Below are 21,628 nucleotides of genomic sequence, written 5' to 3'. Positions count from 1 at the left end.
ACGAAAAATGCTCAGAACAACTGAGAGTGAGTGTGCTATTGTGAGGAACATGGTGAAACTAATTTACCAGGGCCCCCATATGATGAAGTGTGGAACTAAATTCACCACGGTTGACTGAATACATAGTTTCACAGACTATTAAAATGGTTTGGACTTATATTGCCCTTGTTCAGCCGTAGCTAGGTTTTAAAAACAGCTTTGAAATGTGTTTCTTATTCAAGGACGTAGACACACAAACACATACACCAATAGCAGTGAGCTGACATGTCAAATTAGGGGTCCATTTGTCTTGCATAAAGACACTTTGTGGACTCCAATCGCAAAGTGGTTCGGCCTCTAATGGCATGGTTAAGCATGCAATTAGTGTGCAAATCTGCACACATATAAAATCAAACTTAAAATCTAATTAAAATCAAAGCTTTTGCTACATCAGCATTTAGATGTTTTGCAAGTTTACCCTTCAGTTGCTACCATAACAACGTGTTGTGCACTTTTTGCAGGTGGGGTTTTTGCTACAGTTAATTCCAGGGTTTTGATTGTCTTCTGCTTCTGGTTACCTCCAGTTATCCTTTATTTGCATGATTAGGTGAAAAGTTTTTATTGCACATATTAAAAGAGCTCTTTGTAACTTTCAGCCTTCAGGTGACACTGCCGACACAATAACAGTTACAAGTTCCCTTTTTTACTCATTCGTTTATGAAATCTGTTATGGAAATGAGTTGGTCTCAGATGGGTACAGCACTGGGCAGCTCACTCAGACATCCATGGAGTTAGTCAGGTCAGGCACGCACAGCATCGTATTCCATGCACCCAGACAGTACTTGCTAAAGAGAAGTTGCCATGGTCCTAAACAATAGTGGTACTGCTGCTGTGAGAAGTGGATCACCTGCCAGAGATTTGATAAAAAGATGATAAAATGCTACAGTTAAGTAATCACCACATCTTTGTTTGTGCTTATCAAGCATCACCTTTAGAGTTACTTGAAACTTTCTGCGTGTTGTACAGATTGTCCTTTGTTGTCCGCATACACACTGATTTTTTCCCCCCCTTTAAAAAAGTATTTGCACTCTTTCTACATTCATATGCAATATATGCATGTGGAAACACAGACACATAGTGAGACCTAGCCTTGAGTACATTTTGACAGGCTATTAAAAATAACTGTAGTACAACCGTTGACAGGCCAAAACCAGCCAGCAATTTATGGGCATAGGACAAGTCAGCGAATTGCACTTGTGTGACTTAGATGTGTGTGTATGTGTGTCGGTGGAGCGGTCATGCTCCACTTCACCTCTTAACACCCACGTTTACCCTGCGAATACACTGCACACCTCAGCGCCAACTAGCACGTCAGAAAGCCTCGCCGTTCAAGCGTTCCTGTGTGTGTGCACGAGAGGTTGGACGTCCAGCTCCTGCTCCACTATTGTTGTGGTGTACCCTTACCTCAGTGCTGAAAGAGTTGCACAGCATGTGTATTTTTGTATCCTTTTCTTAAAGTATGCATTTGAATGTGCGAGTGTGTGTTTGTGTGTGTCGCGTTGGTCGTATTGTGGTGAGCCGTGACCTCACCACTAACATTTCGCTCACATGCCTTGGACACTGGTCAGTGGGTGTGCCGTGTGTATTTTCTCCGCTTACATTGAAACCTTGCGCTTCTACGTCATGGCAGCGGGCTGTGACATTTTGTCATCCTTCTGCATGGGGTGGATGCTAAGCGGATACAAAATGACAAACGGAAAACCAGATCTGTTTTGGGACTTTCAGTGGAAGATGGATATCGATTCAGCATCACTGAGATCATAGCGTGGGTGTGTGGCCTTTTGGGTTTACTATGTGCGTGAGTTACACGTAACTCATCATGGATTTTGTCTGAATTATGGATGCACTTCTGTCTGGTTAAGGACTTCATTTGCTTTTCTTTTTAAATCTTCAATTCCCTAGTTTGTCATCCAGTGACATCATCCATTCACAATCTTTTTGCAAGAGCTCCCTCTTTGCTTTCTATGTAGAATGAAGTTTAAAGCGGGTAGCTGAAGTTCTTTGTGCTTTTCCGCTCACTCTACACAAGCTGTGATGGTTAACCTTCTGAGAAAAACAATATTTTTGGTGTTTAATTCTCCTTTTCCACAGTGGGATGTTCAAATAAGCCCCACCACTCTAGCTAAATGATTTTGGCTGGTCCAAATAAACACACGTCAATCATCATGTTTACATTATGTCAAACCAGGAGTCAAAACATTTATTCTGGAAGAGTCTTCTTTATTCACATTGATTAAAGCTATGTGGGGTTTTTTTGGTGCTTTTTAGCTTGTCAAATTAGGTGCTCAACCTTTTTTACATGTAAACACTTCTGCACAACGTGCATATGGAAACATACTTTTGCACCTTTGTTCCAGAATATAATTATGTCCTGGGCCTAGCTAGGTGTAACCTGGCTGCAGCAGGGTGACCTTTCAATTTACAACATGTGGCATATTTATCAGGACATATTTTTGGGGAATATTTGTATCCCTAAGAAACCCAGCAAACTTGGCTTAATTCATGGATGAACCCACCTCATGCAAGATACGTTTGGAAGTAGTTTTCTTTGATGTCGCCTACGCCATCCACTGTTTTGGTTAATCGCGATGCAGCTCCGATGGATGCTGCACTTTATTTTTAGGATCGGAGAATGAGGAGGGAAGAAGGCAGTGCCTTGGAAAACGTGGGTGGGCACATGGTCTCTCTCTCGCTCTCCCTCTCGCTCTCCCTCTCGCTCTCTCCTGTATATAGTAAAGGCTCTTTGATGGAGACTCCATCATACCGCAGTTCGCTTTTACGCAGAGAAGATGAGCTCACGGATAGCCAAATCCAAACCGGCGATGAAACTGATGGTGGTGAGTAGCCAAAGTGTTTGCAGCTCCGCTCCTTGGATATGCTCAGCAGTAGAGCAGCACTTTATTCTGAAGGAATGACTTTTTCATCTCTTCTTTTTCCTTCGTTTTTGTGTGTGTGTGTGTTTTTTTTTAATATATTAAATTACTGATCCTTAGTTGGATTTTGCGATACATAGATTTCAGAAATGCGAATAAATCTGGAGATCTTTGGCATAATTTGAATACAGCGACTTGCATGTATTGTCGTTAAGGGCTAGATAAGGAAAAGCTAAATATTTGCCAACCACATTTTCCCTCTGTGCAGCACGCCTCTGTTCAGGTACTTTGATGATCCCCCCCTTAATGAGAGGGGCCAGTCTTTAGGCTGTGCGCCACAATCGAAGTGTACCCCTAAATATTGTTCGGTCCTGGTATTTGATGCTGCTATATCGGGCTTTAATAGATGCCTTAATATGTGAGCATATAGTTGCTTTTCAGACTTGGCTGCCATTCTCCATATCAGACACAGATGACAATCTAGTTTGTGTATCTGCTGCATGAGTTTGCATATCATTTTATGGTGTGTTGTATCTAGTTTATACTAATAGCAGAAAGTCAGATATATTAGTAGTACGTTTTAGAGCTATGTTAGGATTTTTTTTTTTTTTTTTTAAAAAAGAGCTATTCAAGTAAATTGTCCGGTGTTGTTTATGCTCGGGATTTGTTTGCTTTTGGTAATGAATGGAGCTCATGTTTTATTCACTGCTCTGTGCAGCCTCTACATCTTCAAACACGATCTATAGTTTTCTCAGATAAATTAAAGTTGACTCTGGCTAGTATTTCATTGCTTTTAATACAGCGTGATTAAAATGAATGAAATGTTATCCTCCAAAAGCAGAGTGGCACGGTGAATTCCCAGCAGATGGTACAGTGTGTCTGACTTTACACCAATTTGCTCTTTTTTTTTAATGTTGTTTCCATTGGTGTGTTTTGCATGCCGTCCTGTGTCGGGGCCTTTTCTGGTTTTGCATATGTTCATGTATGCTCAAGATGGGTATCAGTCCAGAAACAGATAAAACTCTGTAGCTCCAAAACACTGATCTAATATCCTTTTGGCCTTGTGTGAGAGTGCAGGAAAAAGAGAGATTTTTTTTTTTTATAATGTGATACTCAGTACAGATTAGTTCCTCTAACTCAGTGTAGCCTGTCCTAAAATAGGCAAATATTCTGCTCTTTTGTTTATGCATCGTTCAGTTAGTCGGCCAGTACATCAGTCATTTGGTGAGTAAGACGGGCAACTTTCTGGCAACTGTTTACTCAGTCAGTCTTGACTGGCAACATCCAGCCAACATCTCCATCTCCTCTGAATCCACCACATGATATGCTTGTTTGTCTGCCTGTCAGCCAGGCTTGGTTGCAGTCTGTCTGAAAAGCAATTCTGTGGTAAATGGACACTGCAATTTTGGATCTTAAATACACCTCCAGCACCTGTGTGCTGTTCCTGTCGCACTGCATACTCCTCACACATGTGCTTGTGTTGGCTCCAGAAAAATTTGTTTGGGTCATTGCCCAGCATGATGCCAGTGGAATAGTTCATCCTGTTAACCTGCTTTTATGAAGGCACATGTTTCAATATGTAAACAGTCATTTTCTTTGAAATGGCAAAAATAACGCACCACTGTCAGAGCAGCAGGTAGTCAGTCAGTTGTTGTTGTCAGTGTGTCAACATGACTGTTAACCAGCATGGTTGGATAATCCTACCTCTAATCCTCATGCATGGACATGCTTTCTCCCCCTTTGTTATTATCCATGATCTACTATCTGTGTTCTCTTTATCTTTACGCCGCCTCCACGTTACGCTCTGCTGTGGCCGTTGGCATTAGCAACAGCAACTTCCTCAAACCTAGCCGCAGGTTCACACGCAGGCTGAAGAAGCTACAGAGAGCTCACTTGGCCAAACACTGGAGAAAGGGTGAGGAATGGTGGGAAAAGACAGAGTCGGGTAGGAAGGTATCACAGCAACGTGTTTTAAACAAACAAGCACAAATGTTTATTCAGAAAGCAACAATTGCCTCTAAAGGTTACTTCCATACACCTAACTTCCCGTTTCCATCAACAGTAGGTATTGATAGCAGAAGTTTGTGTGTGGGAGCCTGGGGTGGCTAGGGAGGGGCGAGTGGGATGGAGCAATTAATGGATACAAAGAGAAGAAAGAGAGCCTGCTGTTTATCTCTTACTACTGTATGAATCATTCTAAAAACAGCATGACTAATATGATGCAAATTTCTGTAGTAAAAGATTACCTGACATTAGATGTGTAACAACACGAGAACAGTTTGATTTATTTGGTTTGGTTTCAGCAAGCAGAGAAATAAAAACAACCACAAACGTTTAAATTAGTAAAACAGTCCAGATAATCACAGTGACGCGTGATCACAGAAGTAGAAGAAGTAAAGCTTCGGCCCCTCAATATGATCACAGCATAAAACTACAGGATCTCCTCTTTGTATCCAAATGTTGTGCTGGTGTAGCAATTCAGAAAAGTGATCAGATTTGGTCTTAAATAGCTCAGTTATTGCAGAGTTTTAACTAAAGAACTATAAAGCACTTTCTCAAATAACAGTTCCATCACTTGGACAGTTTGCATGCTTGTGTGTTTATCCGACAGCCCAAATAATTTCTGTTTAACATTTTTACAATAAAGAGAAAAACCCAGCAAAAATCACAAAGAAAGGCTCCTTCAGACTGAGAAAGATTTTTGCACGGCAGCACGCTTTCTGGGTTAGAGCGCCTTAACACAATATCCACAATAAACATTAGCTCTCGTGCATAAACGACTCAGTAATTTAGGTTAATCTTTAAAATATTCTAGCAGCCAGTTAGAGATTAGAAGTTTCTCCAGCGTGAGAACATGGTGTGAGCGCACCGAGCAGAGACTGCTTGATGTGGTATGGCATCGTGTGTCGCATAAGTGAAAAAAGACATTGACCTGCGCACACACCCACAGAGGCACACATGCACGCGCAGGCACGCGCACACACGCACAGGCTGGAATCCCCCCTCAGACCACCTGCGCTCTGCAGTTAACTGAATCCATGTGCCTGGTGGATAAGCTGGTGCAACGTGGTTTGATCCCTTTGTGCCACAGCTCTTCTCCTCATGCCATGAATTTAAAGCTGACCTCAGGCAAACCGAGCACAGAGTCTGTTTTTTTGCGCTGCATTTCAGCATAGTCCAAACTCTATCTGCTGCAAGTTAGTTAAACACTGTGGCTAATTTCTCCTGGACAGATTTTTGACATTTCCACAAGCAACACAAAGTATTGTGTTTCTGTTTCATAATGCAGTTGTGATTTACTAAATCGTATTAAAATTTCCCAAGCTCTTTTTATAAAAACATTTGAATCGTTTTATCCTGTAGTTTAACCTTTCGGAGCACATCAACACAAATGAAATGCATTCGGTTAGTGATAGGACACTGATATTTTCCCTTTTTGTGCTAGCTGACCTGTTTGACCTGACCTCTTCACAAACAAATTCAGTCAGAGAGGACGTAAAAAAGGCCCCAATAAACTGCTTTATGTCAGCGCAATAGATTTGCACATAGTTCCAGTCAAAGTATGTCATCATAGTGATAGATCAGTGACAGATAAACAAAACGAAAAGTGTGTGCCTCTGCTCGCTTAATCTCAGAGCCAGTAAATAGCTCACTGGATTGGGTATCACTTGTGTTGAATGTTGTGGGTAGCTAGCACAAGTGAGACACTTTTGAGACGCTATTGATGCAATATAACCATGTCTGTCACCACCTTCTACAGCAAGCATGGAACCCACTCCCGCTGTTTGTTTTGTCTTTATTAAAGAGAAAACATCTCTTAAAGCAGCACATGTTCTCTGTTAAAGCATTGGTAGAAACTTCTCCTCATAAACACGAAGCTTTTTGCTCAGCTCAGTTCAAAAGGGATTCGCTGGCACAGATTATATAAGCAAACTATATCTGATGAAGCGGGTTTATCCAGTATAAATATAGACTGTTTTATTCTAACTTTTTAGTTTAATCCACAGAAATGTGGGAACTTTTTGAGCCTCCTTTTCCAGCAAGCCGTTTTCCAGCGTCGCTTGCAATCATTTACATGTAGCAGCTGCTCTGCGTTGCTCAAGGGCTTTTGCACAGGAATGCTAGAAAATTATCACCACCTCCGTACCTTCACCCTTGATTTTCTCCTCTGAGCTGGCTGAGCTCCAAATAGGATATGTCTCTTGCTAAGCACTCCTCTGATGATGCTAACATTATAATTATGGCTGTCAGTGGCCCCTAGCTGCTGTGTAATTTAGATTTCCCGTGGTCGTCCATGATGTCGTCAGATGGCAGCTTCTAAGGAGACAGACGGGTGAAAAGTTCAGTATCTTTCGTAGCTGTTGATAGATGGAGTCACATGCTCCACAGGACGTCCATCCCAGTGAGTTAATTTTTAAAAAGTTGACATTTTCTCTTCTTCAGTAGCAGAAAGCTACCGTGCTGGGTGGTTGGGATAATTTAGTGCTGCCCATCAGAAAGTGACCAGAAAGCAGGAAGGGCCTTAAATAATGTCCAGAACCTTCTCTGAAAAACAATACAGCGTACATGCAGTCAGATGATCTGAGAGATAACATCTGTATATGTAATAATCTTTCAATATGGAGTCAAACATCTGTTGAACAACACTACTTGTTGTCAAACACTTGTTATACTTTATGAGGGTTGGCCTTGAGTTTTACTTTGTTTTTTTTTAAAAAAAAAGTCTGCTACATCTGTTTCTCAGGCCTCTGGTTCATTCACTTTGAAGATGACGAAAGCATATGTGCACTGAACACATGTACTGTGTATTGGTACACTGCACAACCGAGGCATTTCTCAGACCCAACCTAAAAAGCATCATTGTACTTTATTTTATTCATTTTTATTACCTCAGATGGGCTGATAATAAAAAAATGAACTTTGATAGATTAAAATCAACAAAAGGTGCATGAGAGTCCAACAAAACTAGGTACAAGCACTAGACATCAAAACCTAAACTGAAGCAAGATGAAAGGCATGATAGGGATACAGAGGGGAAAGACAGGATTATACAGTGTACATGCAAAGAGCACTAAATGAGAGAACACAGGTGGAACTAGTAGGGAGGGGGAAATCGGTTACAAAGGTGGTAAAATAAAGGCAAAGACAGCAACTACAAAAAAGATACAGAATGAAGCAGATTGCTAAAATAAAGCAGGACATGCCTTTAACTGTGACGCAGAAAGCACATATAGACAGACAGAGGGAGGGACAAGCATGCACATGGCAAGCTATTGTGCCATTTGACGGATTTCTAAAACAAAAGGGGCAAACATTTATCACGGGCTCTGACCGAGGGTTGGACTGTCCTGCCAGTAAACCACACCTGGATGATCCAGGTGATCCTCTGTTAGTCACTCAGCATACTCCACTCTCCTGTTTCTAAATCAATTGGATTTGGTCTCTGGGCTTAATGGAGTGTATATACACATTTCTTAATTTAAGGAGTAAGACTATGATTATGGGTTTGAATCCTGCTGGGGCCACCCAGACTACAAACAAAGTCATGCTACTGCTCAGCAAGTCGCTGATGAAAGCCTTCCACTGAACATTCAGTGGAAGAGGTCGATAGGTTTTGCCGGGAAAAGCACTGCGCTCTCCAGGCTGTTTGATGTTGGGTTTCTATTATGGTGTGCGAAACCCATTCATCTATTTTTTGCCGTCTTCCTCAGTGATGACCATTGGAAAGGGAAACAGAATAAGATGACGCAAATAACAAAACGCGTATATGCAGGGTGCACGTAGAGTAGTAGTGTGGACGTAAACGCAGTGACGCTTAGGAAAAACACATTTGTAGTCATTTGTAGAACGAGCAGTTTGTTCAGTAACATGTGGCAGGACAGGGAAGTCGCAGCTGTACTGCACACTGTTTCTCCCAAACTCACACCCACTCATAAACACGCGTAGATTTCTGGTGAAAAGACCTTTTTTCTTTTAATTCTTCAATATTGATTAAAGGATACAGAGGCAGTCATCATGTAACACACACACACACACATTCTGGTTTTCCAGCCATTCTTTAGTTGCATGTTCATTTGCACAAAGTCGACTGTTTTTTGTGGCTCCGAGTTCTAAGGTGAATGGGATAAGTACAAATGCATGCACGCAGGAAAGAGATCAGTGGTGTGCTGCGGGTAATCTGTAGAACAGAGTGGGTGACTGTTTTGTATTCTGGTGGTGAATGGGGAAAGCCCAGTAACCTCCAACAGTACTCTTTATGAACGGCAGCCAGGAGACCACAGAGCGCGCAAACCAGCTCTGAGGAAGATGGTAATTGGACATGAACATCGACTAACACGCACACACCCATATACACACACACACGCGCACGCATTCCTGCATGCTCGCACCCCTGCACACACATGCATGGGAGATTTTTTTTAGTTGTTTGTCATACAAATTCATTTATTTTTGAAGATGCACACATGATATGAAGAAAGAAACCACATGCAAACACACACTCACACACAATACAAGACGGTCTATTGTTGGTTAGTCGTCCAAGCAGTGAGGATGTATCCGGGCCAGCGGGAAAGTCCAAAGAACCAATGGCTAAGGGCCTTTGAGTGGAAGAAGCCTAATGTGTGACAGCTGGTCTGCATGTGCCCTCGACCAGCTAGATTGGCTCCATGTTAAACATGCTCACCAACTGATATCTCATATTTTAGAAATGACCCAAGCGTTTCAGTTTTTGCCTAGGCGATGATACATGGGCTTGTTTTTGTCATTAGTTACACAGGCTTGTCAGAGCCTCGCTGAAAACCACCCACTTTACAGAGTATCCATAACGATGGGCTGGTTTTGGGTGGCTGAGGAGAGTGTGGGTGTGGTGTGGATTTTAATCTGGGACAGTATTAAAGTGCGATAGATCACCTCTGAATCACATCAGATGCTTTTCAGCTGCAAAGCAGCCGAGCTTACGGGGCTGCCGGCACGGGTAGGGAACTGCTAGTGAGGGCAGAGAACACAAGGCTGCACAACTAATGCCTGTAATCCTGTGTCATGCACTTCTTTTATTTCAATGTGTAGAAAATTTTGGCATGACTGAAACATCTGAATTCATTTTAAAAGCTTTGGATTAAAGTCAAACGGATGAGAAATGATGCCAGAAGGCCAATAAAATTATTTTGATCCCTTTATTAATCCTAAAAGTTGAGATCAACAAAACGAGGGACGTTACTACCCCGAAAGTTTAAAATACACTTGTGTTATTCTTGAGAATTTGTCCCTATAGAGTAATCAATTTATCAATTTCAGGGAAACTAGTCTATTCTGATTCTCTGAACTGCACTCTGAAGAGCAGCAGAAAAAACTTCAGGACCTTATATCCACCAGGAGCTTTACTGCTCTGACCTTACAGTCAACTCGTTCTTACTGGAATCTTTGGGTTGGCGAGTGCTCCAAAATATAAAAATATTTGATTCTTTTGCCAAAGTGAAGCTGTTCACAAGATGGGTTTCATTAGAGATTTTGTCACTGCTGTTGAGTCAGTTCCTGAAGCGACTTACTTTCTTTCTCTTGCAGCTTTTGACAGCTTCTCTCTCCTGGGCCTTTCAGCAGCAAGCTGAACAACCATCGTACCAGCACCGTGACCCCGCGACATCCGCGTTCCTCACGTGTAACCAGTGCCCACCTGGCACAGCGGTGAAACGACACTGCACTGCCGACATGCCCACAGAGTGCCAGCCCTGTCCTGACAGGCATTTCGCCGAGAACTGGCACTGGGGGGAGAAATGCCAGTACTGCACCTCGGTACGTATGAGGCCATCAACCTAACATTCAGTTCTAGTTTTTCTTCTTAATAGAAACTAGGGCTACATGTTTCATGAGGCCGATAATGGTTCCATTGTTGTGTGTTCAGACCGTAACTGACTGGTTTTTGTGACAATTACTGGATTTTGTAGTAAAAAAAGATCTCCCCAATGTATCGTCTCATACCTAAAAGAATTTCCCAGAGCTGAAATCAAAGTATGGTCAGGAATTATGCACATACCTTTAGTTTTTTGTCTTCCAGCTTTTTTCAGTGGTGCTTTTATGTGGCTTTGCTGGTGTCTTTTCCCAAGATGCATGACCTTACTGTTTATTTATGTTTTGGTGCTGCATTTGTCTTTTTTTTAAGCCAGTATTTCCACTTCAGTTTTTGTTACTAAAAATGAAAGTCGCAGTTTGCTCATTGTGGTAGAATGATCTTCCCCCAGAGTTTTGATGTTTCTCCTCCGCAACTCCAGATAAATTACGCAATCACCGCTTTTTCATGATACCCCTTGTATTGTTAACATGTCTGCTTTGTGATGCTTTTAAATTTCAGTTTTCGTCTTCCCAACAGACTAATATGATATTTGAGACAAGTTGCAGAGCGGAAGCATGATGTTCTTTATGACCTGCGTTGCTGTAAACTGCTGTGTTGTTTATAGCAACACATGCAAATAAACTTTTACCTACATTTTCTGTGCGTGTGCAGCTTTACAGTTTCACATGTGTGACCTCTCTGTGTTCCCGTTTAGGTGTGTAAGGAGAGACAGCTAGTGAAGCAGCAGTGCAACAGCACTCATGATCAGCTGTGCGAATGTGCTCCAGGTTTCCACCTAGTGATAGAGTTCTGTATCGCACACAAGGCCTGTTCACCTGGATATGGAGTGGCAGCTTTAGGTAAGAGTAACATCCACATTAAGAATATTATTCAGACTGAGCAGTTTCTATAGAAATTGTTTGAAAAACGAAAACAGCTGGTTTGGGCAGCACAAAATGCTTTGATTTTTTTTAACTGAAAATGATGATCAGAAATTCTGCAAAAGGCAGTTAAGGATTAATAAAATCATAAATAGATAATGATTTTTAATCAAATTGCTACTGAGGCCCATTTTCAGCAGCTGTTGTTCCGGTGCAACATTTTGCAAATTTATTGTTTTACAAAAAAAATCAAGAGTACCGTTCTTTTCACAAACCACCGTTTCCTGAAGCTGCCAGTCAAGGACCTGGGAGGCATTCTGCACTGACGCCTCCTGCTTTCTTTTTTTGTGGTTAACTCAGACTACTTCTGTTAAGGCAGTGGTCTGTGAAGATATTTCTGTGGTCCTGCAAGTAGCCAAATTCATTGCTTGATTAAGGAGAAAAACAGTTTTCAGCTGTACAAAAGGCCGCTCAAGTGGAAAAATGGGCCTCTGCAGATGTTATGTATATTAAAAGCAATCAATAATTTATGATTAATGGTAATCATTTACAACATTTCTGACTATTTCCATATCATATCAAATAAAACAAATGTGTTTTTCCTCCTAAAGAAAGGAGATTCCAGGGTGACGTCAAACCTTTGTGTAAATTGGACTTAAATGAGTAGATTGCTACCAGAAGCAGGAGTGTAAATATAAGGCTCGCGGGCCAGATTTGCCCCAACAAAGACTGCAGTCCAGCCCACTGGAAATCTTTAGAAAGTGTAAAAAGGAGATACATTTTTAATTTCAATTGTATTTTTTAATACATTTTACAGCTTTTCCTGCCGATAAAGCGCTCCCCCAGAGGCACCAAAAGTAATGAAATAACAGATAAACAATTCAATGACAGAAACAATTCATCTTTTTATGATCTACTATAGAATTTTTTCACAGTAAAATAAATAAATAAATAAATGAAATAGGCATTTTTTTTAATGAACAAAAACTTTCTGTGGCAACAAGCTGCCAGAGCCTTTTTATTTCTTACAGTATAGGCAGTAGGAAATACATGTAAATAAACAGTTTCTTTCATTTACTGCAGGATTCCTTTATTGGGGGAAACACTCCATTATACTTTTTAAAAATAAATAATCAGATTTTATATTATTATATTATTTCACATATCAAATGCGTAGTTAAACTGATAGGAAAGGGCTTTCACTGGTCCAGCTCATTTAAAATCTAAGTGGGCTGTATGAAGCCCACCGTGTACAATGGAATTTGACTTCGCTGACATCAGGTGTCTGTAATAGCGCAAGAGAAAATTCAGTCTGCATGTAGACTAGACAGCTGTAGTGGTTTATCTTAGTGAGTAAACATGAGAAAAGTGCAGTATGTGTGCTTAAAGGGACACTCAGTCTGCGTGTCACTGTAACAAGTATCTTTTCTTTGATCTTCTTTCGATCTCACCAATTTCCCGGGCGGGTTACACTGGACTGGCCTGTCAGGAACTTTGATAAAGCAGAAAGATGCGTCAGTTACATTTTCACATTAAGATATGTTCTTAATTATATCACCAGACACCAGGTTTTTCTTCCTCTTCTTCCGAATATGTGAACCAAACCCAGTCCTGATGAGCATCTCCCTTTTCACAGAAAAAAACCTTTTTAAAGTGTTTCTTAGAAATGTCCTACTTCTCTGTTTGTGTGTCTTCCTCACAGAGGTATTTTCACCATCTCCTGCTCTGTGTTTCCTGGCAGTGAGAGGCTATCAGGGTTTTTGATGTAGCTGTTAAAACATGCAAAGCATGCTTTGTTGTACTTGTGAACTAGAGCGCTAGATGTGTGAAACGGGCAGTTAAGTTGTAGCTAAGAACAATCTTAACAACTTTATTGCTACATATACACAATTAAGCTGAGTAACTGGCGCATAAATGCATTTGTCCATGTTGAGAAAAAACAAAATAACTTGATAACTTGTTTCTGAGTCAACAGGAGACCTTAAAAAGTTAGTCATGACATCATAAAGTGTCTGTGCAAATAAAACAGTCAGGTATGTCCTGAAGGTGTGAAATATGTAACTATAGCCTTTCTCCACAAAATGTATCTAATACAGAACTTTCATGTGTTCTAACACTGATATACAGCATGTCTGACCTGACTCAGTCTCTTCCACTTTAGTCTGTGTTGTTAGTGATATGAAGTCCTTTGAATGGTCAGCAAGACTAGTTATAGAAATGCCTGTCCATTCCAGAGTTCATCAAACCGTGAAAACAAACTGTCTACTGGCATCACTCAGAAAATTCAGGTTACTTTGTGTCATTCAGTGTGCGCCAAATGAACCACAGCAAATGTATATATCGTTATAATAGCTATAACTCATTTCCTTTGATTCCAGGCCTTCAAAGCTAGCCGTGTAGCTTTATCTGTGACTTTTTTTTATCACATTCCTGTAGTGTTCAAAGGTTTTTATGTAAATCAGAGAAGCTAAATCAGAGTGTTATGAATCTTCTATGTCTACAACCCTCAGATAAATTATTATTTGCACAGTATTGTGCATTTGTATGTTGTCTTCAGTTTTAAAAGTAAGCAACAGATGATAATGTGACATTTTGAAAGAGTGAAAGCACTTTCTCATTTGTTCCTTTTGTACCTGATAATGCAAATTGTAAAGCATAAAGAGGAAACTTGAGCGATGAGTCATCAACTTATTTCGCCCTTCCTGTGCTTCCTCTTAGAAATAATGTGATGCAACAGTTTCTAGTTTCTCCGGCAGTTTCAACTCAGTCAGTGTGATGTCTCAGACCTTACAAAGACTTAAAATTACGCTGTAGTTTCTGTGTATATGTATATGCGATGGTCCATGCAGGTCTATTGGTTGGCATGAGGCTCCAAATGGACTTCTGCATAGTAGCAGTTTACTACAACACAGCCAGCAGACTTTAAAGAACTGTAACAGGAATTACTATACATCTATCCTCACCAGGCACTTTGTTAGGTAAACCTTGCTGTTGCTGGGTTGGAGCCTTATTTGTGGCTTACATTCAAGGAGGTGTTGCAAACATTCCTCAGATTACATGTTGACATGACAGCATCACACAGTAGCTGCAGATTTGTCAGCATCACATCCCAAAGGTGCATGTTCAGACCAGTTTGAGATGTTCTAAGTTTTGTGACAAGGTGTATTATCCTGTTGGAACACCTACCAGAAGATGGTCATAAAGGGGTGGACATGGTCATCAAAAATAAACTGTGGTATTTAAATGATGATCAGTTGTTACCAAGGGAGCCAGATTGTGCCAAGAAAATATCCCCACAACATAACAGCACCAACAACAATCTGAGCCACTGATACAAAGCAGGACGGCTCCATGGATTCATGATAGCCTCAGCTTCCTGCTCTTAGGTGAAAAGAGTGGTCTTCTGCTGCGTAAGAGGTATGCAGAAGAGCATCAGATATGCCTCTTGCCTTCCTAAAAGCTCAAAGCCATTTGTTCAGTCTCCTCTGACCATTCTCTATAAACCCTAGAGATAGTTTTTTGTTTACTTGGACCAGTCTGCCTGGCACCAACCATTTAAAGCCATTGAAATCACCTTTCTTTCCCTTTCTGATGTTTAGTTTGAACTCTAGTTGCCATGTTATTTGCTGACCAGATATTTCTGTTAACAAGCAGTTAGACAAAGACCTGATAAAGTGGCTGGTGAGTTTTTAATGTTCTGCAGCTGCGTGAGTCCATGCAACTATCATTCATGCTTAAGAGGTATTGTGTCCATCAACACCTGATACAATAACCATGCGCCAATATCATAGTGGATATCCAATCTGATATTTTTTTCATATTCCTTCCTTAGTGTGTCAGTAGGAACTGTTGGTGAGAAAGTCTGATTTTAAGCATACCAGTGCACAGAGTCTGGTATTTGTACTGGAACCACAGCATAAACTAACACCAACCTTCTCATGACTTCATGTTAAACTTTGGACCAGAGTCCAGAAATCACAAGGATGAAACAACATTTTCCATCGATTGTGGTTATCATGTGACCCCTGCAATACTTTTTTCCATAAATTCCGCTGACCTTAATCCACAATCAGCAGACATGAGACAGCAATTTAGGGGATCTCCCCCCCACCCCCCACTGAAGCTGAAAAACTTATTATGTAATGCCTCGAGCTGTGGTTAAACCACAGGATGCTGGGTCAGTCTTCTGACAACACAAGCCTTTTATGACTCCGTCCTTTCCCCCTTGATCTCCTGATTGTTTGTTTCTGGTTAGAATTCTTTGTCATTCTCCGAATGGGATTTGCTATGTGGTTCATCTGTGTTTTTGGAATCCGATCAATATGGTAGACAGTACGGGGGGAGGGGGGAACAGCGTGCAAATCAAGTTTTCGTGAGTAATTTTGTTTTTTTGCCTCTTCCATGTTTGTTTGATCATTATATTGTTAGGCAAACAAGTGTTAGATCATCAAAATTTCCAAAATACCCAAGATTTATTTTTGTTCAACATTTATTTAGTCAGGTGACGACTTCCTTGATTAAATAAATCAGTAGTAATTAACCAGTTTTCTAGAGCAGACTGAACAACTGCAGCATCGAAAGCACACAAAACTACAACTACTAACAATAGTAGTAGTTAATATTATCACTATTATAAGCTGTCATTATAATAAAACTTTGATGAACAACAAATGAATGATTCATACAATGTGTTTAATCTATACATGTCTAGAGTCTTTAGTCAATAACTAGTAAACCTTGTATTACATAAACATTAACGATAATATGTGCACCATTAATCAGATCTAAAGCAATTTCTTTTAGCAAAGTGCTGACATGCATTCTTTAAATTTTTTTCCGCAGAGGAAATTCTGAGAAATTGACATTAAAGTCAGCAATAAAATATAACCATTATACTACAGTTATAGGCTGTCACGTTGTCATCTGACACAGTACATGCTTTGTCATGACTCGCAGAGGAAACGTTTTTGATTGTTTTTGTATGCATATAAGGCGATGGTTTCCTATTTGACGATATGTTTTCAAGAAAGGACGCATTGTACCATGGTAGCGGGAAACTAATCAAAGGTTAAATCTGAAATAAGCATGGCTTGTCGTCCCACGCACTTTCACTTCAAGATCAAAATAAAATGAGGATGTGATTAGTAGTTCCACTTCATGGACTGTCATGCGTGCTGATGGTCATATACCAGAAGTTGTGATGGTTTCCTGTAATGTTATTGTGGCAACTGTCAAATGAGATTATTAAAAAAAAGGTCACGTATCTAAATATAGTTTTAAAGTCACAGCATATTATAGTAAATTAACTGTAAAATAAAGTTCTCAAAACATGCCTACGTATTACTATTAGAAGTGGCTTTGGCGGCAAAAAAAATCAGCTGACAAATCGCATTGCGGCTAAGTCACATGACATCATAGTAAGAGCATGTAAGATACAGAATGAAGGCGGTGTAGTGACTACGACTGATATGAGTCATTCTCTGAAACACGCTCTCAGTATGATGAGCTTTCACATGTCTCTGCGGTTCTTAGAATCACATCTGCTTCTTTTTGCACTAAATGGTGAAAATGGCTGAGTTTCAGTTGAAGCTCTAGATGAGAAAAAAAATCTGTGGTTAGGTGCTTTCTCACATGCTCAGAAGTGTCACTTCTATCAGTTTTCATTTGCAAAACTTATCTCTGTAAATCTCTTCCAGGTACGCCAGTGAGTGACACAGTGTGTGAACTTTGCCCTGATGGTCATTTCTCCCCGGGTGGCTCCTCCACCAAGTCGTGCCAGCCTCACACGAACTGCTCAGAATTGGGCCTCAAGACACTGAGATGGGGCACGTCCACTGCAGACAGCCAATGTGGCACTCCGGACAAGAAGGCAACGCTGGAGTGCTCTCATCATCACACTTTGTGCCAGACTGGTGAGAACATACGCGCTGTCATGTTGGGCATGGCGCCGCAGAAAAAGATCATATGGAACGTTTTAGGACTAATCCTGGAATCTGGGTTGATCATTAGCACAGTGTTTATCCAACACACACACATAAACGCGCGCGCGCGCGCACACACACACACACACATGCACCAGTGTTGTTGAGTTAACCTCAGCTGTCAACAACTTAAAAATCAACTTGAAGTGAATTATTTCAAACATGTGGTCATTTTCACTCCTAAAGGCAGGGGATTTCCTCGGTCAGGTTCGCTGTCCAGATTCCAATCTTTTGCAAATTCTTGCGTGCCTTAAAACCAACACAGCAGTGAAAACCAAAGGGTTGAATGCTGGATGTTTATGGCATTGTTGTCAAAAAGACCCATGATGGATCAATTACCCCCTTTAACTGTCACATCCCCAAACACAATAACAGAGGAAACTGAGTCAAAGGAGACGCAAGGCACGCTGGTTGCTCTTTGTTACTCAGACTTTGACTGTGACAGATGCTGAAGGATAATTTGAGATGAGAAGCCGCAAGTATGACACTAAATTCCCAGACCGTGAGAAACCACAGACACTGGAGAACACACACATGCAGATGTACAGACCCTGGCGCACTCATATGCCACACGAAAACACACAAAGCTGTGGTCCCTCTGGGAGGGTGATGCTCTCCTCAAACATTCATTCACAAATTGCCTTCCTGGTAACTACACCACCGCAGAGTGCCTGCTTCAAATCCTGGAACAGCTTAGCAGTGTTTCTGAGCAAAAAATGTAAAATTGAAAGCAGTTGGGATTCCCAAAGTCGGTATTAAGCCACCAGGAAGTCACTGTTAGTTGTGGTGCGAGCCACAATTACATCACTCATAAATTACTGAAATGATCAACATGAAACATGAAATTTGGTGTAATTTCACATCATCTTTAATAAAAAGGATGTGAAATTGCACATCGTATGAAGTGTGTCCGGTTGGGAGTGTCCTCAGCGAAAGCAGGAAGAAGAATGTTCGCTTGGCTGCCTTAAAAAATGTAGAGCAACAGGCTCGGCTACAGTTTGGCTCGGCTAGTAGGAGTGATCCCAATGAGTAACAGAAAGAAAAGACATCTGTGGTTCTCCCGTGGTCAAATTACAAGGCAACACTCTAAACATAGGCAAAACACATGCAAACACAAAAAATATGCAGAAGTAAACTGATGAAATAACGTGTTAAAATCCGTTATATCTAATTTTAAACTGCCTTCAATTAGGAACAAAAAAAAAGAAAAGAAAGTTACTTTATGTTGTTATCCCAGATTCCCAGTCATCACTTGCAGATTGAGGTTATTAAGGTGGAGACTATGGAGTCTTTGCTGTTGATTTTATGGTTGAAGAGTTGCAGTGACACAGATGAATAAGCAAAACATAGTGAAACTGTTACGTCAGTAAACATAGTGTGTAATGTCAGTTACACAGCGATGTCTATTTAAAGTGTGCAAACATGCGGTAATGTGCCACCACAAACTGTCGTGGAATCGCTCCACAAATGTGCAATTGGGACTTAGTTCGGAACCTCTAAGGTTAGTTTGGCATTATCTACAGATACCGATTTAAACAAGGGGAGAAAAATAAAAGATCTAAAAGACATAAATATGTTTAACATAGCTGATCGCACTAAGATGTCAAGCATTGTACTAAAAGCTGGGCCATGTTTGGGCAGGTGTCACTCTACCAGCCCACTTGACATACTGGAATACATACGGCCAATGGTTTGGAATTTACTAAAGTTGTTTTATTACTTGTGAACATTTACTCATTTGTAACAGGTTGTTACAAATGTTACATATGTTAATTCCTTCTGGTTTAAGCAAATGGATGTCAAGCATCACTATCCAGACCTTTTGTGCATGTGTGTGTTTTCAAGCCCACTTTGCTTCTCTTTCCAGATGTGACTCTTTGTGAAGAGGCGGTTTTCCAGTCGCTAGCCTCGCTGCGACTTTCCTCGGTGCCCCTGGAACGACTGTTGGACAGTCTTCCTGGGAAGAGGGTGGATCGCAAGAGCCTGGAGAGGCTGAAGAAGACCTGCTCTCCCCAGCAGCAGGTTCTCCACCTTCTGCGACTTTGGAGAGAGCAGAACAAAGACCAGGACAAGCTGTATGGCTTCATACAAGGTATAAAATAAGATTTACAAAAATGCTGCACCAGCACAAACTGGGTTTTTGTTTAAAAAAAAAAGGAAAAAAGACTCAGAGATTTTAGAGACTGATCTAGTTGCACATATGTTGCTGTGAGTTTCTTTCTCAAGGTGCAAAATACAGGGAGGAGAATATTTAAATCAAGCACACAAACTGACCACACATATGAGCAGCATCTGAGTGTTGTGCTCACATGCTATTTTGCCCTGTTTAACATATCTGTTCCCTATTTTAATTTTTGCATTGGTGTACTAATGTAAACATACTTTATTTGAAGGTGTGAACCACTGTGAGAGGAAGGTCTCCCGCTGCAGCAGTCTAAAAAACCTGACGCTCGACGACCTCATGAAGGTAACGAACAGCTTGCCGGGAGTGAAAGTTAAGGAGGCGGATGTCCGGGCCGTGGTCTCTTCTTGCCTCCCCAGGCAGTACATTCTGCAGCTTCTTCACCTCTGGAAAAAAGCAAACCACAACCTGGACCTACCAAATGCTCTGTCTCACAGTCTCAGGGTCCTGCGCAACCAACAGGCACCACGTTATCTGCTCAAAGGCCTGAAGAAGATCAGCCGCATCATTGGAACCACCTCGGCACAAAAGATGTTTCAGAAGATGTTTGTCAGTATGCTTCAGGATGGATCGTGTTTTAAAGCCCATAAGCCATTAAATGAATAAGCAGTACACAGGTACAAATAGAAATAGATACAGCCTAAAGCATAAATAAACACTATTTCACTGACAAAAAAGGGAACACTAAAAAGATACACAATGAGCAGGGAGGTGCATTTTTTTTGTAATAGTGAGAGGTCTTTATAATATCAAAGCTATGCATATACTGCCTAAAAATGGGTTTTCCTAACTTTAACATGGAAGAAAAGATGGAAAAATAAATTCGTCTTTCCTTCTCTGATTTTTTTCTAACCTAAACGAGGCACTAATAACTTCACCCTCAGTCCATGGTAACCGTCCGCAAGGAAGAATCTGACAAAAAAAAGAGGTGTTCACACACGTCTGTGTACTGAATACGGATGTAAAATAAAAGGTTTTTGAAAAAAAAAAAAAAAAGATTTTTTAGAACTTCATGACTGGAGTCTGTGAAAAATTAAAAAAAATGTTATTTAAGATGTAAATATTAATACTATTTTATAGAAAATGGTCCGGCAGATGTTGTTATTGTTGCTTTCTCGCTGTTTGAGAGGAAGGATTTGGTTTCATAATGAAATATTTTTTCTCATTTGTTGGTGTGTTTGTTCTGGACTGCTGACAAGCAAAGCTCATCGTTATTATTTTGTAGTTGTTACTTATATGAATGTACAAAGGAGTGCAATTGTTTTCTATTTAAAAAAGTAAGTTTTACTTTCTGAACATGTAAAGGCTTATGTTTATTACTTCTTAGAAATACTGGATTCCAAATGCTGCAAGTTAATGAAGTGATATTTGTTTTATATTTTTGTTGTATCGCGTTTTTACTATAAGTGTATGATCTTTGTTGTATATGTGCCTGACTGGTCCTTTTTAAGCTTGTTTAAGTTGTGAACATTGATAACAAATGATCTGACTAAATTCAGTGTGTAAAGATGTATTATTTCATTATAAATATGCAATGAACAGACAGACGATTTTAGTCTTGTGATTTCATAGCAGTGTTAAATTTAGGAGAAACCCCCCCCTAAAAAACATTGTTTTCTGGTAAATCAACTATATTGAATGCTTTTAGTTTTAAAATCCTCCAAGGGTGCCTTCCCTGAGATGGAAGGGGACTGAATGGCTGACTGGATCAAACAATCTGTACTTCTGATCTCTTGACTGAGAAGAATTTGGTCTTCCCCAGCTTAGCGATCAAGGCGTACAGTGAGTTTCCTGACAGAGCCACTTTGATGTGAGTCACCTACATTAGATCAGCTTTTCCAAGA

The 21,628-nt window shown here is 40.5% G+C and overlaps 1 protein-coding gene across 1 annotated transcript; it reads left to right on the top strand.

Annotated features, from left to right (window-relative positions):
• The first annotated feature begins 2,701 nt into the window (after window positions 1-2,701).
• On the top strand, window positions 2,702-21,423 carry LOC146377275 (tumor necrosis factor receptor superfamily member 11B-like). Its single transcript, XM_084944248.1, has 6 exons — window positions 2,702-2,876; window positions 10,476-10,703; window positions 11,456-11,600; window positions 17,318-17,533; window positions 19,470-19,694; window positions 19,996-21,423. Exons 1-6 carry the CDS (start codon window positions 2,829-2,831, stop codon window positions 20,388-20,390), a joined length of 1,257 nt encoding a protein of 418 aa, XP_084800374.1. The 5' UTR covers window positions 2,702-2,828; the 3' UTR covers window positions 20,391-21,423.
• The last annotated feature ends 205 nt before the right edge of the window (window positions 21,424-21,628 follow it).

This window comes from Perissodus microlepis, chromosome 11, assembly GCF_051167445.1.
Source record: "Perissodus microlepis isolate ML-2025 ecotype Zambia chromosome 11, ASM5116744v1, whole genome shotgun sequence".
Classification (NCBI taxonomy): Eukaryota; Metazoa; Chordata; class Actinopteri; order Cichliformes; family Cichlidae; genus Perissodus; species Perissodus microlepis.
The sequence above is the reverse complement of the archived record's forward strand: the minus strand, read 5'-3'. Positions and strand labels throughout refer to the sequence as shown.

What these genes read in the sequence shown, in the direction of transcription:
- LOC146377275 (XM_084944248.1), top strand. Translation starts at nt 2,829, where the DNA reads ATGAGCTCACGGATAGCCAAATCCAAACCGGCGATGAAACTGATGGTG. An exon ending in CGGCGATGAAACTGATGGTG is followed by an intron (nt 2,877 to 10,475) that starts GTGAGTAGCCAA and finishes TTTCTCTTGCAG; the next exon opens with CTTTTGACAGCTTCTCTCTC. An exon ending in ATATGGAGTGGCAGCTTTAG is followed by an intron (nt 11,601 to 17,317) that starts GTAAGAGTAACA and finishes AATCTCTTCCAG; the next exon opens with GTACGCCAGTGAGTGACACA.